This window comes from Atheta coriaria, unplaced genomic scaffold (assembly GCF_025399875.1).
Source record: "Atheta coriaria isolate IRGN ID8LTWV9N9 unplaced genomic scaffold, Caltech_Dcor_3.1 hic_scaffold_7_pilon, whole genome shotgun sequence".
Taxonomy (NCBI): domain Eukaryota; kingdom Metazoa; phylum Arthropoda; class Insecta; order Coleoptera; family Staphylinidae; genus Dalotia; species Dalotia coriaria.
Genome location: NW_027045449.1, coordinates 12,494,008 through 12,510,555, shown reverse-complemented (window position 1 = coordinate 12,510,555; position 16,548 = coordinate 12,494,008). Strand labels below are relative to the sequence as shown.

Genomic DNA, 16,548 nt, shown 5'->3' with positions numbered 1-16,548 from the left:
AAATGTCATAATAATTTTCAGCCGAAAACTTTCAGTTGAAATTTATAATTTTTTCTACTGCAGTTGCAACAACACGTTTTTACGAGCCTTTTATTTTAATATAAATTGTCTTTAGAATTCAGTTGGATTTGTTCATTGCTAAAATATAAACCTAAATAGAATAGCAATACATGTTCAAATGAAATATCACTTAAATATTTGCTTAAATTATTACTTAAATATTATATTTTTCTTGTAGCATAAGAAATAATAATTGAATTATTGGAATTTTATAGTTTTTTTTTAAATTTTATTAATCTAAATTCCGGGACTACTATATGTAGCATTCATAGATGGCACCAAAATGTACTAAAAATCATAAAATCGAGTTATACGTCGGCTGCGTTCTTGATCCCCTGGCTGCTTATGACTTAGTGTTTGGGCATTTTACTTTTGAAACATAGATTTTTTTGTAACACCCTGTATAATAATTTCCCGTAGTGAATTTGTCAAAGGTGGGAAAAATATATGTCATCCCACTTAAACTTAGGATTTTCCTCTAAAATATTGTCGTTTTCTTTTTATATCACCCTGAATATTATTTTCCTTTGATATTTCACTGTGGTTTTAGAGATATATTTCCTTACTTGAACTTTACATTTTCTCTTAAAATTTTACTATATAGTTTCTTGGAACACCCTGTATAATAGTTTTCCATGATTGCCGTGAAAATTATGCAAAATTTGTTAGTATTATGTATATTCTTTGTTATTTTTTACCCTTGGTACTTGTCTGCTCGTATAACTAGATTCAAAATGGCGGGGTATATATTGTTTAGTATATAAAGAAATGTTAAAAGTGACTGTGCCTCCTATGATTTGGGTGTGCCCCTTATCTCATTTTCAATTTTTTTATTTGTGGCACCCTGTATAATCGTTTTCCTTCACATCCCTGAAAATTTTGCTTTGACTTATTAGAATTTAACTTCTGGCACTTCGAATTTTCTTTTTGTAACACCCTGTATTTCGTTTCCCATACGTCGGGTGAAAAACGAGCAATATTTGTGGTATTTGAATGTTTTTCTCTTTGCACTTTTTTTCCTTTTGTAACACTCTGTATATTTGTTTCCATTTTAATGACGTAGATATAGAGCTATTTGCTAATTTCATTATCCCGGTAGAACTGTACGAAGTGGTACTTGTTTACGAGTATATGTGCGCAGCTAAGCAGGTCGTAAGTCCTGTTTTAATATGGCGACATGTATTTTGATGACAGGTAAAACCTAAACTTGTATTCTATTGTTAATAAAGAAATAGTAAAATATATTGGCTTCTTTGATTTGTGTGTACCCCTTCTATCATTTCAGGAACAGTTCCCCCTCTCAGGCGATGATTCCCACTATAAAAATGGTTAAGGTATCCTGTGTGATTTGTGTACTCCATCTTTCATTTCAGGTGCAGGTCAGAACTTGTATGAATATTTTAAAGGACAAGGACAAGGTCCTTATAAGGTCTTGTACAAATATTTCTAAGTTTGAAGTCGCCTCAAGAGAGGGGACACTTATAAGGATTGTCCTTATAAGGAGTTCCCTCTATCGGGGGGTGATCCCCCACCATAAAAATTGTTGATATGCCTGAGTATTTCGGGGATGAAGCGCAGAGACATCGCAGCTGTAGGATGGGCCGGGAGCAATGGACGCACCGAAGCAGTGGGACTGTCAACGACACGCCGCCAAAAAATTTAAAAATCTGAACCACTCCTGTTCTTTTTCTTTTATCTTCTTCTCCTCTTCTCTCTGTTCTCTTTTATTCGCTCTTCTACTTCTTTACTTACTTAGGTACTACTTCTTACTTCTCTTATTACCTTCACTTGTATTTCAATTTCTCATATATTTCGTTCCAATTCATATATGCAACCCAAATTACACCTGTTATTTTTATATTTGAGAAAAATGCCTTCTACAGCTGGGGTTCAATCCGTGTCTACTAGCATGCTAGCAGGTGCACATACCCACTCCACCACGGAGTGCTTTTATCATCGTTATTTGATTCTTCTATTTATAATTCTACTTTATCCAACTTTGTAAAAACACAGCACAAACAACAGCTATATATTGTACACACTCGACGCACTTATTATTATTCGGAATACGATTTAATTTTGAATCAATCCTGCAAACGGCAAAGGGGAAACCAGAAAGAAATATGAAGACGTATAAAATATTATATTAGGTTTTATTAGCAACACTAAAAACTACATCCATTTTTTAAAAATCAAAAATCAAAATTAATTAAACATAATTCCAAATTATTATTAAGTATGTTTGGACACGCAGGTTATTTACACATAGGTTAGCACGAGTGCAATGTAATTCCACAAGCGAAAAACAATCACCGACGGCCGACGGAACATCACACGCGCATAGGTGAACCACCGATAACTCCGCGATTGATGAACATACAACGGAACATTCCGCAATTTATCTAATTATGATTTGAAGAACGAAAACTAGTCGCAATGAAAACGCGCGATTCACTCGACAACCGATATGGAACTGCGTATGCCTTGAGTTGCACACAGCAGACAGCAACTGCACGAGGTCACTATCGCTGTTGAGATACGCACGCTGAAAGCAATAAAAAACTTGTTTACATTCATTCATATGCGAGTATTCTAGCCCACCTAAGAATACTTTGCAATACTGCAACAAAACATGTATTATTTTATGGAGAATTGTCCGTAGATTATAACTCAGCGATTCCTTCCTTTCTAACTATTTTAGTTTACGAGAGATTCGCTAAATAAATTATCAAAAATTGAAAATTTGGAAAATTCTGTATCAGATAAAATAAAAATAATTTTATTTTGTGAGGTGAAAGGTCCAAAAACGGACCAACTGTGCTATAAATAGCCATTTTTCGTTTTTTGCTTGATTAGATTAGATAGACAAGAACGCATTTCAAATTCTTAATCTACGGAAAATTTTCTATATAATAAGCAAGCAAGTTAAAAGGAAAATTTATCACATGAAAAAATAATTTATAAAAATAAAAAAAATGGTTGTTTGTAAAGTAGGTTTACGATCGAGATGTTTACGTGATAACGTCTTATTGGTGATATAAGTTTTTGTGAAGTAAGGAATTAATGAAGATAACAATTTTTTCAAATTTTAAATTACGTAAAATCACGTAAATTTATCTGTTTCCAATCTGGGTAATTCTGTTCAGGATAGGACGATGATAGGAAAAGTAAGAAATAAAAGGAAGGGTTTCAGCTGTTATGTGCCTTGCAAAAGTCAGGTCGATGGTTGTTCCTTTTAATGTAGTAGACTTTGAAACATCTGACAAGTTTTCAAGATTGAACGTTTCTTTCATGAATCTGAGGAATGAGTCATCTGTCTTAACGTTTTTGTTGAAATCACCACACAGAAGAATGGGTATATTAGAATCAACTTGAAGGAACGGGGTCACGTACTGGGTGTTGTGAATGTACGGACCGAGTGCTTGCCAGAGTAACATTCCGACGTTTTGCGTACTAGCTCCTGGATGAACGTATATAGCGCCGAGCACAAACTTGAAGGTGGTATCTGCAGTAAAGCAAGTAACTTCAGCCAAGCACACATCTCCTGAGGTTTTGATGTGACAAGCTGAGTCTGTAATCGCAATTTCAACCACTTTCGCTGTAGATGGCGATGATAATCTGCAATAGATTGCAACTCCTCCAGCTGCGTTGGTGTCTGAATCAGTTCGATTATTATTCCTGGATATGCACTTATAATTGTTAATCGGAATTGGTGGACAATTGTCTCGCATCCACGTTTCAGTCAGAACTAAATAGTCGGATCTTAGTATGACTGTATCTGTTTCTAAATCCTCAACGTGGGCGCTTAAACTTTGACAATTGATGTTTGTTATAATTGTTTGTCCCAAGTCGGTAGCATCATCACAGAATTTTAGCGCTTTCTTTGTGATTGTCTGGAGATGGTGTCCACGAAGTCGGTTGTATTCATCGCGAATCTCTCTCGTAGTTTCAGAATCGTTTCCTTGTCGACCATGTTTGAAATTGAAGCAAGAATCTTTTTCTGTAATGATAAACAAGCCTTCGATACTTGTTACGCGACTCAAGGCCACATACACTAATTGCAATGGTTGCTGAGAAGAGTACTTGTATACAATGATGTCAAATGTCCCACCTTGGGACTTGTGGATTGTAATGGCACAAGCAGGCATGCAAGGAAACTGTTTCCGTTTGCACTTCACTGTTTTTGACAAAGTAATATTGACAATTTTCTTGTACACTGGTATCCAATCGACAGATAAAGTGTTTGGCTTGCTGACGACATGTGGTCGACATTTGATTTTAGCATTAACACCCGTGTTTTTGTCTGGAAATTCAAACCAAAGAGTAATGATATCGTCTTCAGCTTGTGGCGGAGTTGTGCTTGTCGATGAATTTTCATCTACGTTGACCGGTTGACGTTCGATGTGCTTCAAAACTCCAATAGCACCATTAACCAATCCATCCGAGACGTCGATGTTAGATGTTATCATGTAAGGATAACCTTCTGCTAATGGCAACATGTATGGCAATCCGTCTGTCTCTGAAACCGTCATCTTGTGAAGTTGCCCTTGACACTGGTGTCTCTCAGAATTATTTGCATATCCGAGCATAATATCTGTGGTGACTAAGTTGTGTGCGTTGTTAATTGCACTTCGGTTATAAAAATCCACTTCTTGGTTGCTGTAAAACAACCGAACGGCGTCAGGAACGTTTTCTTTGCACCAGGCTGTACTCTTGTGTCTGGATTCAATAAGTGTGATCTCATTGTCACTAAGTTTGAGTCCGTTTCCAATTTTAGTGAGGATTGAAGAAAACAGTTCATCGGTTTGTCGTACAACACGTACCAGAGGAAAGAATTTGATGGTTTGCCAAAGTGGAGATCCTCCCAGGTCGTTGCTTGAAATTTTAAAACACGGAAGGGCACGTACTGGTGGTAGCTGCCTGAAGTCTCCGCATAAGATCACATGAATGCCTCCAAATGGTTGATCGAAATTACCAGTGATCTGTTGCAGTCGATAATTGATTTTACGCAGTATAGCCGCACTCATCATGCTGATCTCGTCGATGAAAACGGCTCTTACGCCAACGAACATGTTCCTGTATGCTTGCAACGTTTCAGAAGATAGATCTTTTATGACTCGAGATGTTGTAAGACGGAACGCTGAGTGAACTGTTGTTCCACCAAGAGGAACTGCTGCTTTACCTGTACTTGCACAAGCCAAGTAGGCATTGTTAAGTGAGTTGTGATTTTCTGCTACACGTTTTCTGTACTCACGATTTCGCAGGGCCTTCTTTTCGGCAATGGTGGGTATTGCAGACGTTGACGGCAAAGCATCCTCGGTCTCCATCAGCGTACTGGATGTTGAAGGAATGTGTGCACAGGGATCCATCATGTTGAGCGTGGTGATTTCTTCAGTCTCCATCAGTAAACACTACGACAATTCATTTTTATTATCATAACATAACCTCTAAATTTCGTTTGTTTACACGTGTCTTTTTTCCATCTTTCATTACTTTTACAAGTTTATTCAAGAATGTTAATTGTTAGTAAGTAGGCTATTTTATTAACCTTTTTTTGTTGCAATTATTGTAACACTTCACTTGCACTTCAAATTTTGTTTCACTGTCTTTTGTTTCACATTCAACGAAAACTTAACCGCACGAGAAAATCTCCATTCGTTTGTATGCCGCTAGAGTGAGAGAGACGGAAGATCGGTCCACTCACTCGAACGCTATGCCTGCCTCCGCTCGTGTGGATTTCACGGAATGACTGGCAGCGCTCGAGATGAGACGGGAGATCGGTCCGTCTCTCTCTCGTTATAACGAGAGGGGGGTATACCTGCGATCGACCTCGAGAGGTCTCGTGACACAGTTTCTGAACAGTCACCCAACTAAAACGATTTTAAAGACGTTATCACGTCAAAAAATGGGCAAATACGAGTCAGTTACACCCGAGTTACTTGTACCGCAAGCTTTGTACAGTGCCCTGAATGGGAGTCACATTTACCGCTAGCCTCAAACGCAGGATACCGTCACCCCCCCCGGTGCTCTGAACACGAGTCACTAGTACTGTCACAGTGCTACGGTACGCGAATAGACAGAATTGCACATTCAAAAATAACTAGCAGAATTCAAAAAAATTAAAAAATTCTGAAGGGATCCCAAGATATGGCCATTTTACCCCGCCTTTTTTAAAAATTGCAAGAAAAAGACTAATTTTGGTGGCCATTATGAAGCAATTACGACGAAATTTCGTGGGGGTTCTGTGGTGCATTCTAAAAATACGCTCTTGCTCTATCAAAAAATAAATAAAAAGCTGAAATATGACAAAAGGTTACCAAGATATGGCCTGTTTTCCACCGCGTGTTTTGAAAATTGCAAGAAAAGGCGTAACTTTGTCGGCCATTTTGTGCCAGTTACGATCATATTTCGTAGACTTAAGCTCTACGAAAGGTGAAGTGTAAAAATGCACTCTTGCCCGATCATAAAAAAAAATAAAAGAAAAATACAGCAACGGGTTCTCGAGATGTGACCTGTTTTCAACCGCGTGTTTTCAAAAATGCAAGAAAGGGGGCAAACTTCGGCGGCCATTTTATGGCAATTACGACCGAATTTCGCTGGGGATTAAGGGGTGCATCTTCAGAATGCACTCTTGTCCTATTATAAAATAAATAAAAAGCTAAAATATGACAAAAAGGTTCCCGAGATATGGCCTGCTTTCCACCGCGGGTTTTGAAAATTGCAAGAAAAGGCCTAAATTTGGCGGCCATTTTGCGGCAGTTACGACCAATTTTCGCGGGGGTTCAGGGGTTCATTTTGTAAATGCACTCTAGTCCTATCATAAAATAAAGAAAAGACTAAAATATCACGAAGGATTCCCGAGATATGGCCTGTTTTCCACCGCTTGTTTGCAAATTTGCAAAAAAAGAAGCCTAACTTTGATGGCCATTTTGAGGCAGTTACGACCGATTTTCTCGGTGGTTCAGGGGTTTATTTTAAAAATTCACTCTTGCCCTATCATAAAATAAAGAAAAAACTAAAATATGACAAAGGGTTCCCGAGACATATTTCGGGCCATCGCCTGTTTTCCACCGTGTGTTTTGAAAAACGCGAAAAACGGGCAAACTTGTCGTTTCCTTCGTTTTCTGTATTATCCACAATTAAAATAAACAAGGCACCCTTAATTCGCGAGCTATTGCAATACGCAGGTCATAAAACATTTGACCGAATAATAACTTAATATTGTTGCATAATTACGGGTAAACTACGAGTCCAACAGTAAAAATTTACTAAAATAAAATGATCAGGAGAACGGTTTATAACAACATCCAAAATAAAAACTTATAATTTTTAAATTTAATTCTTCTGTGGAAAATGTGAGTTTACATTTGATCAAATTGAGGGATAACTGTGAGTCCACCAGTAAAATTTGATTTAAATAAAATGTTCAGGATCACTTCTTACAGGTACATTCAAAATAAAAACTTTAAATTTCTAAATTTAATTTTTCCTCACATTGGATCAAATTGCAGGAAAACTATAATTCCAGGAGTAAAATTTTATTAAAATAAAATGCTCAGGGAGACCTTCTATAACAACTTCCGAAATAAAAACTTTAAATTTACAAATTTAATTTTTCGGTGGTAAATGTGTGTTTACATTTTATCAAATTGCGGGAAAACTATTACCTCAAGAGTAAAATTTTTCAGAAATAAAATGCTCAGGAGGACCTTTTATGGTAACATAGCTCTGAACAACCGTAATACAAAAGTTTGAAATTCCATTTTCAAATTTTCTGCGGAAAGCTTGACCGAAATTTCCACAAAAAGAAGTTTAAGATATTCATTCTCTAATTGCAGGAAAACCTTAAAATAGAAAAATAGATACTATGGACGTTGAAAAATTTCACTCACCAGTGTATCGAACACCGTAAATCAAATGCGAGTAGATACTGAAATAAACAAGAAACAAAACATTAGTTATACAATTTCGGACAATGTTGAAATGAATCCGAGTTCGGGAGGAACCCAAACTTTGCCTTAAAAATGGTCTTATTTGCCATAATTTTTTAAATAATAATATTTACCAGGTAGAACAGCCGCTCGTCGTGTTCTGCTGAAGACAAAGTAGGGTAAAAGAGGGTAATGGGGGTCACTTAAGGGAGAACTCAAATATAATTTAAATTATAAACAAAATACTTATTGCAATCGCTTATAAGCATTGTTTACTTAAATACCTATTATTTGAAATAATTTTCAGTCACTTTGACAATCAATTTTGGATATTATTAAAGTTTAAAAAACAGATTTGACTCCCATTACACCGACATGCGGGTAATGGTGGTCACCCTGGGGACAATCGGAATCAAACGAAATCTAGCAGATATCGCAGACATAATATTCCGCAAAGTCCCACCCAGTGCATTTCACATGAGCCCATAGCCCACATGAAGTGCATCTGAACCACATTTAATTGTTTTTTAAATCGTTGCACATTAGACATCAGTTTTCCAAATCTTCATCCTCATCGCCCTGGCATAAGTCATCAGTGCCAATATTGGAATCATAAGTTTTGTTACTTTCCTGCAGTATCGTTTCTGCAAGAAGGCTATTGAAAAATAAGTCACATTGCTTTTTATAGGCCATTTAGAGCGGACTAAAGACAAAAACGTCCATTGGGAGTCGCATGACTCCCATTGCCCACAATTGCACTATTGTGAAAAAAAAAACAAAAAAAATATTTCTTCAAAACATTAATGTAATCTGAACTGCACATCACGATTTTGAATGTTTAACTAAGACTATATAAAAGTTTCATTCGAATATTGCAAGATATTCGACACTTATCTTCTAATTTGCGTGGACGTAAAATTAGATCAGCGGAGCTCAAAAATAAAATATTGGCGTATCTCAATGATACACGCACCGATTTGCATGATTTGTCGGGGGTGGCACTGGGGGGCCAGAACGGAGGTAGAAACGCCGTTTACGCGTTACTCGTAACTATTGTTTCGTGGATATATGGGTGACTCCCATTACCCGCTGACTCCCATTACCCTACTCTCCCCTATTAGTACTTATCGCACGAAGTGAGAGTTGCGTGCCGGCTACACAACAACTGGGCACGTTGACTTTAACCCGCAGGAATATTTGTAGCGAAAACATGCATTATTGCGCCATCTGTGGTGACTTTTGGGTACCTCAAGAAAATTCAAAGAGTATCAAAAAGTGTGGCGTGCACATGAGGCAGTGAGTAATTGGCTATGAGTCCGAGTATGGTTACGCACTTAAATAGCAGTGCACATGTGTCACACATACACGCAACTACGCATGCACCACCCTGTCTAAACAAATAGCAATTTTTACACATAACTCGAAGCTTCAAATGAAGATGTCGCTAGAATGTATAAATTCAAAATAAATTAACTGAATTTTGCAAGTTTAATGCAAATATTTATCAATTTAGCAATAAATAAACATAATACACTACATAAGTAGTCAATAAATGTATATACTTGTCTTAAAATCATATATTTTGTTTAAAATTGCATCAAATCTCTTCGAAAACAACAAAAAATCATAAAAACCTTTACATTTATTTCTGTACGAATTTACTCTTGAAATTAAATACCTATATCATTTTAGTTAATAGAAATCATCAAATATTCATTAATTTATATTATTTTCCGTCGGAAACGCAAATTTGCAAATTTTTGCGGGTTGCAGGTCCAATTCCTGCCACAGACAAGTACAACCCGACGTAGAATTTAATAATTCTACATCTCTAGATGCCCCGCTAAAATTTGTACGCCGCCTCGTTCGTGAGAAATGATTAAAAAGATGTATGTATTACGAACACGAGTGTATAAAAGAAGCAAGTAATGATAGCCTACCAATATGTTATGCGTTGCTACACTTCGACAAGGGCTGACGATGATAATAATCTGCGAAATAATTTACATTGTTAAGGAGAAGTGCGAGAACGGGTGTTATTATTTATTATATTTTAAATCGGAAGTCGACCGACGAAGCGAATCAAGTTCACATTCAAATTTAGCTCATGACTGCGATCGGAATTCGAAAGCGATTGCTAAAACAAAGAAGAGGACGAGAGTTAGAGCCAGCCCCCTTCAACTCCGTGTTGCAGAAAACGACTCAATTGTCACAGGGAGAGCGTATATTTACAGAGAAGTATAGTTGCAACGGTTGCAATATAGTTGCGTAGTTTAGCCATATGATAACAACACAAACGGTAAGCAGCTGTCGTGCAACTAAACTACCAGCGCCAGTCAGAGGTGACAGATGTGACAGGGGGCTGGTCATACATGTGAAATCAAATATAACCTTAATATTTTTGCTCAAAACCTAAAAAGTAGCAATTTCAAAACAAATGAAATGTGAAATAATTAACAATAGGACAATATAAAAAGAGTTATCAAAAGGGTAGAAATGTCAGTGATGTCGTTGACAAAATTTATTCTGTCATTTTTGTAGGGGTTAAATCTTATTATTTACTAGTTTTATTCTCTTTTTATTCCCAATAAATATGTATAATCCCAATAGATTTTCAAAATTACTAGCTCGCTATGCTTTTCATATACGATATTTGAGCCGTACGGCAAGTGGGCCAGTGAGGGTACGTTTTGCACCTAGTCCAACAGGTAAAAAACTAATATTGTATAAATAATACACTAAATCTAATTTTTGAATTAATTACATATGCTAAAAGGTGAAATGCATATTGGGGGTCTCAGAACCGCATTGTACAACTATTTCTATGCGCGTCAGAATTCCGGTCGCTTTATTTTGAGATTAGAAGACACTGATCAAAGTCGTTTGGTTCCTGGTGCTGCAGCTCAGATTCAAGATGACTTGGCATGGCTGGGTTTAAGAATTGACGAGGGGCCACAGATTGGAGGCCCACATGCACCTTATACACAGAGTGAACGTCTTCATATATATGCGTACGCGATTTTTAACTAAATATGTTTAGAGACTAAAACTTGTAATATTTTAGTAAGTATATTCATCAATTACTGAAGAGTGGTCACGCCTATTATTGTTTCTGCACGGAAAAACGCCTAGACCTTTTGCGGAAGGAAGCCATTAGAAACCGACAAATTGCCAAATATGACAATCGATGCCGTACTTTAAAGCATGATGAAGCGAACATGCGGATAAACAAGGGTGATCCATGTTGTATTAGATTTAAATTGAATGGCGATGACGATTGTGCATCTTTTGATGATTTAATCTATGGTAAGATCAAGTACGATATACGACTAAATGAAGGCGATCCGATCATTGTGAAATCAGATGGTTTTCCAACTTATCATATCGCAAATGTGATCGATGATCATTTGATGGAAATCTCGCATGTGTTGCGCGGTGTGGAGTGGCAAATTTCAACCACCAAGCATCTGATGATATACAAGTAAGATGTCAATTAGTATGATATACTTATAAACTTGATTTATCTTGATTATTTGAAGAGCTTTTGGTTGGAAACCGCCGATTTTCGGACACTTGCCTCTGCTTGTTGATGCAAACGGCAATAAACTGAGCAAACGCAATAAAGACACACGGCTAGGTCAGTACAGACAAGATGGAATATTTCCAAACGCGTTGATTAACTTTGTCACAACTTCTGGAGGTGGCTTCATTGACGACATCGATAGAGGAATTAAGCCAAAAAGTTATAATATGTCACAACTGATTCTTAGGGTTTGTATTACCTTTGTGTCTATATTGATTTATGTAGGAATTGTGTAACGTAAAATCTTTGAATACAGTTTAATATTGGCGCAATTAAGTCATCCCCTGGAAAGTTTGATTTGGATCGCCTGTTGGAGTACAATAGGCTTGAATTGGAAAACCTAGTCAAAGACGAAAATAGTCGTCTTAATCTCGTCAAATCTTTACAAGTTATGGTGAAGCAACATTTTATGGGAAAGTATGTGAATTATTAGGTTAAGTGAGGTTATGTTGGGTACAACTTACTTTCCCTGTCTAGAACCGATAACTTACTGCAACTCCACAACGAGCACGTAGATATGATTGTACGGTGGTCATTGAATCGCATTACAAAATTATCTGACTTACTGCAAGAGGAATATCAGTATTTATGGTGCATCCCGGACGTGAATATTGAAAACTTCGACGAATCGGATATCGAGATCGTGCGTTTGTTTTGCCACGCACTGGAAAACAAACAGATCTACCTTAACAAGCAAGCAATTAACAGATACCTGCAGAAATTGGCGGGAGATTACAACTACAAATTCCCAGCATTGATGAAGCTAATACGCCAAGTGCTAAGCGGATTACAGGTAATTTATAATTGTTATAATTTTACGTTTCTTTGTCATATCTGTTAATTTAATTGTTATTAGACCGGGCCTAGTGTGGCTGACATGTTGATCATTCTGGGCAAGGATAATTCGCTACTGCGACTGCGCATGTTCGTAGAAAAATCTGAGGCAAAAATGAAGCGTAGTACGTGGGGCAGCGGAAATATGAAGTAAGTCATCGCCATAGTAATACAGCGCCTTAAATTTTTGTGATCAATTAGGGTTTGTTACAAAATTTGTTTCATCCTCTTCATCCCTTAGAAAATAAAATGTTAGTTGGAAATATTACAGATTTCTATCATAATCCTTGTTTTTTTGTTCAAACTATGTATTTTCTCTTTTTTAAATTGACGAATTGACATTGATTCGAACTTCCCATTGCGTTCAAGTTTTTAACATTTCGTTCAGACGTCCAGTAAATAAAAATGCGTGCACGCAATACACCGAACTTCACGCGTGAAAATGAATTTAGTTTTTTTTTTCTTAGGCCTACTTATTACAATTTTCGATACAGTTCAAAATTCAAATTCACTAATGAAAACAGCCACGACTCATGTGGGTGCTTTGTTCTGGGAGATGTTTATTCGCACTTACATTTGTTGCCGTACATCGAAATGCGAAAGCAAACTAAAACTCTACACGTCTTTCATCAACAATGCAATGTTGTGTGATCAGGTTACTAGTAACTAAACGGACGTGCCTTATCAAGAATTCATTCATACAATAATAGCATCAAAATTATCGACTCGTTGCAGTAAACAAAAAAAAACAAATAGCGTCTAGTATATACAGAATTTTGTTTTTAATACTATTACGACTGAGTATATTCATCCTCTTTGTTTCGCATTCGCTTTCATCAGTTTTCGAAGTTATGCTAACGTAAAGTTTAAAAACACAATCGCATGAATAACAAATTTAGGCCCTAATTCCTCGGCGATACAATATTACAAGTCATAAGAAACAATCGTAAATGAGAAGTTCACCTCGACAATGAATTCTTGTTACATTGAGTGTCAACAATTTCTAAGAGCACATTCTCTCACTCTCACTCTGTTTCTCCGCGCAACACATGTTGGGCTTACGATTTCCATCAAATCTTATTGCTGATACAGTCAATCGCGAGTGCTGTCAACATAAAGTTATACAATATTAATCGAACGAAATAGTTAAATAAATTATAAGCATATTGAAAATGCCACGTTATATAGGTACTTAATCGAAACAACTGTACATTGTAACATTATTCGCATGTAAGTCTTTACATATATCATGTCGTGGGGGGCTGGGGTGAACGATGAGATGTGCGTCCATGCCATGGGCGATGAGACTGTGGTCCGAGCACACGCTACGCATCATCGTCGAAGTTACAAAAAGGACTACTGTGGCGAATGCACATTGATGATGACTGTTGGTACAAAAAATGACTCGCGCGACAGATACACTCTAGTACAAGTAGTAATAGTAGTATGCTTCTTCACTAACGATAGTTTTACAATTATATTTAGGTAATATGTATAGTCAGTTCAGTCTGCGAATTGTTTCCGTAATTGTTTGTGTTGTTGTTGCTTCGTTTTCGAGGGACGTCAATATAGGGGTTTGTATGCTGCGTGCAATTGTGTGCCGAGGAGCAATTCGTTCGTCCCGACCGAGAGGAGAAGGGGTATTGATATATCGATATATCTCCCTACAAATACATACCTCTAAATTAAAAATCATCACAAGGTTTCAATTATCATAAAAATAATAGCTTTGGTAATAATAGTAAATAGTTAGTTACAAGAGAAACGAAGTTGTGGCTTGCGCCGCGTGCGCGCAAGAAGTAGTCTAAAAGAGAGCGACACTGCGTGGTCGGAGAGCGCGGGGCCCGCGTTCCCGTTTTCCACCGCCGGGACGAGCGCGCGCGCGCACATCCGACCGGAAGCAATACTTGTTCGTTCACTCCGCACACACTCGTGTCCATGCGCGTCCTGCCGGCTGTCCACAATCACGCCGCTCGTCTTATCTCTCCATTCGAAACGAAATTCATAAAAAATCATAAATAAGGTCTTTCGCGCTTCGCGGGCGGCTTGGCGTAGAAAAACGGAAAGTAATTCATCCGGCGACGTGGTTACATAATCGCAGAGTAGTAACTAACGTAGGCGTCGTAGAATAAAGAAAAACCTAACTTAAAAACACTAGTAGAAAATAATTGAGAAAAACAGTCCATGATTGCTTTTGATCACTAAATCGGGCGGCGTCTTCGCACGCGCGCACCGTATTGGAGTCTCGCGACGCGGACGAGGGGTATATGGGTATGTGTGTGTGTGTATGTGATTTCTTATTTGGCAGTGTGACGGAGTGGGCGCGCCGGGTGAGCGTGGCCGTCTCTGTCGCCCCTTTGTCCTTTGGCCGGCGTCGCGCGTGCTGTATGCCCGCTTGGTCCGATGAGCTACTCGTCCGTCAGCTCGAACACTACGTCCTGATCCTGTTGTTGCTGCTGCGCGCTTTTCCGCAGTCTCAGCGCAGCGAGCTCCTCTGCGGTGCGCACCTTTCGGTACTCGAAGACGAGTGGGAATATGTGCTCGATCGCTGACTGCACGTCCGCAACGCAAGGTGCTGAAATGTTCACCATTACCATTAGTGAATATTCTTTAATACCGAATAAAACAATTACCTGTGACAGTGACGCTGCCCGTTGAGAAGATCTTTAATGTTGCTTTAGGCACCTTCAGTTTGTACGTAACTCCGGGGTGCAATTCGGGTTCATACCTGAAATATTATCAATAAAGTAAACAAACACTTAACGAGTTATAAGATGACGATTAATAGTAATGGTACTCACTCGGCTTCTTTGTGTCTTTCGGAAAAGGAATTAATCTTAATTCCGAACGGCATGCAGCAGGTGCCCAGCACGTTTACAACCCGATAGTTGTTGAATCGCACGTGGAATCCGAGCTTCTGAAGAGCGCGGGCGAAACGTCTGGCGGCCACCTTCGCCTGCGGCTCGCTGGTGGCGCCCGTACACGTAACCTTACCGGAGGACCAAATACTTGCTGTAGTATAGGGTCGGCGGATCTTCATCGTAATCATGCCATTCTCCTTGCGGTACTCGACGTTGGTGCCGTTGAGCGCGATCTCGCGTAAGTTCAAATGACAACTAACACTAAAACTGCACACCACATTGTTGATCACAATGTCTATCTCGGGTTCCTCGGCAGGCGGATTGTTTATTGCGACTGCCGTGGGCTCCTCATCGCACACGTCTTCCTCCATCTCCTGCTTGATTGGGCTGAGTGCACCGTCGCCACATGGGTCCACTTGAGTAGTGAAGCCGGTGAGATTAGCTAGCTCAGGCACCTGGTGCATAAGGCCGTTGCCGTTCGGCACCGCACGCCCCGACTTGATGCCGTTTTTCTGGAGCGCCGTGACTGTAGCCATATCACACCACGTACTGATGGCTGGAACAAAAGCATACCAGAACTGGATTAGTCATACTGATTCCCATACAATGCATGTCTCATCAAGTATTTCATCCCCATCCCCGGGCTGGGCAGCAAATTCGTGGAAATTTTGGTTGTTTGAGTGGTGAAAAAGCGCGGAAAATCGCACTGAGGGTAAACAGACACACTCACACGATGTGCGTGATGTGCGCGCATCGTGTGCACGGTGCACACACGGTTTCGCAACAATCGGCTGGACCGTTGTTTACACCCGAATTAACGCCGCGCGGACGCACGCATCGAATGCGGCGCTTGTGCACACTTTAATAGAACGCGAGGAGCGGCGGCAAGAGCGCGCCGCTCGCAGAGGAAGGAAGTCGCGCGGCGAGTATCCGATACGACTGGGAATCGCGAGGCAAAACGGCGCCAGCGGGCGACCACCGCCCGCCAAGACCGGTGCGTAGATAAGTCACTCACCTGCCGTTCAAAGCAATAGCACCTCAGCCGGTTCGTGGTTGAAATTGTGCGCTGCGAGCGTGGAGTTTTGTTTAAATGGATGTAATTCCATTGTTTGCAGCCATGACACACGCACCAACACCACAGCCAATACTGAACCGTGCGATCTGCGATCCGCTCGCCGCGCTCAGCCTTTGACTCGGCTGGTGGCGCTACTATCGCCAACCAAATCTTGCAACATGTTGCCAAAATTATTCGAGAACATTCAGGGTATGCATTTCTTCA

The 16,548-nt window shown here is 39.1% G+C and overlaps 3 protein-coding genes across 3 annotated transcripts; 1 reads left to right on the top strand and 2 right to left on the bottom strand.

The window, feature by feature from the left end:
* Positions 1-2,194: 2,194 nt before the first annotated feature.
* Positions 2,195-5,961, bottom strand: LOC135796189 (uncharacterized). Its single transcript, XM_065308117.1, has 3 exons — positions 5,609-5,961; positions 5,315-5,471; positions 2,195-5,242 (listed from the first exon to the last, which is right to left on the bottom strand). The coding sequence occupies exons 2-3, from the start codon at positions 5,460-5,462 to the stop codon at positions 3,174-3,176; spliced, it is 2,217 nt and encodes a 738-aa protein (XP_065164189.1). The 5' UTR covers positions 5,463-5,471; positions 5,609-5,961; the 3' UTR covers positions 2,195-3,173.
* Positions 5,962-10,325: 4,364 nt separating this feature from the next.
* On the top strand, positions 10,326-12,671 carry GluRS-m (putative glutamate--tRNA ligase, mitochondrial). The gene is made up of 7 exons (XM_065307250.1): positions 10,326-10,699; positions 10,768-11,002; positions 11,056-11,472; positions 11,531-11,762; positions 11,831-11,991; positions 12,052-12,367; positions 12,431-12,671. The coding sequence occupies exons 1-7, from the start codon at positions 10,585-10,587 to the stop codon at positions 12,560-12,562; spliced, it is 1,608 nt and encodes a 535-aa protein (XP_065163322.1). The 5' UTR covers positions 10,326-10,584; the 3' UTR covers positions 12,563-12,671.
* A 24-nt stretch (positions 12,672-12,695) lies between these two features.
* Positions 12,696-16,461, bottom strand: LOC135795544 (TATA box-binding protein-like 1). Its single transcript, XM_065307251.1, has 4 exons — positions 16,285-16,461; positions 15,210-15,825; positions 15,042-15,136; positions 12,696-14,983 (listed from the first exon to the last, which is right to left on the bottom strand). The coding sequence occupies exons 2-4, from the start codon at positions 15,803-15,805 to the stop codon at positions 14,817-14,819; spliced, it is 858 nt and encodes a 285-aa protein (XP_065163323.1). The 5' UTR covers positions 15,806-15,825; positions 16,285-16,461; the 3' UTR covers positions 12,696-14,816.
* Between the last annotated feature and the right edge of the window lie 87 nt (positions 16,462-16,548).

Excerpts from the sequence above, each read along its gene's own strand:
- LOC135796189 (XM_065308117.1), bottom strand. The coding sequence starts at position 5,462 with ATGGAGACTGAAGAAATCACCACGCTCAACATGATGGATCCCTGTGCA. Across the intron at positions 5,243-5,314 it reads AAAGAAGGCCCTGCGAAATC|GTAAAGCAGCAGTTCCTCTT; the intron begins GTGAGTACAGAA and ends GTGCAAGTACAG.
- GluRS-m (XM_065307250.1), top strand. The coding sequence starts at position 10,585 with ATGTATAATCCCAATAGATTTTCAAAATTACTAGCTCGCTATGCTTTT. Across the intron at positions 11,763-11,830 it reads TGTCACAACTGATTCTTAGG|TTTAATATTGGCGCAATTAA; the intron begins GTTTGTATTACC and ends CTTTGAATACAG. Across the intron at positions 12,368-12,430 it reads AAGTGCTAAGCGGATTACAG|ACCGGGCCTAGTGTGGCTGA; the intron begins GTAATTTATAAT and ends AATTGTTATTAG.
- LOC135795544 (XM_065307251.1), bottom strand. The coding sequence starts at position 15,805 with ATGGCTACAGTCACGGCGCTCCAGAAAAACGGCATCAAGTCGGGGCGT. Across the intron at positions 15,137-15,209 it reads GAAAGACACAAAGAAGCCGA|GTATGAACCCGAATTGCACC; the intron begins GTGAGTACCATT and ends ATAATATTTCAG. Across the intron at positions 14,984-15,041 it reads GGGCAGCGTCACTGTCACAG|CACCTTGCGTTGCGGACGTG; the intron begins GTAATTGTTTTA and ends TGAACATTTCAG.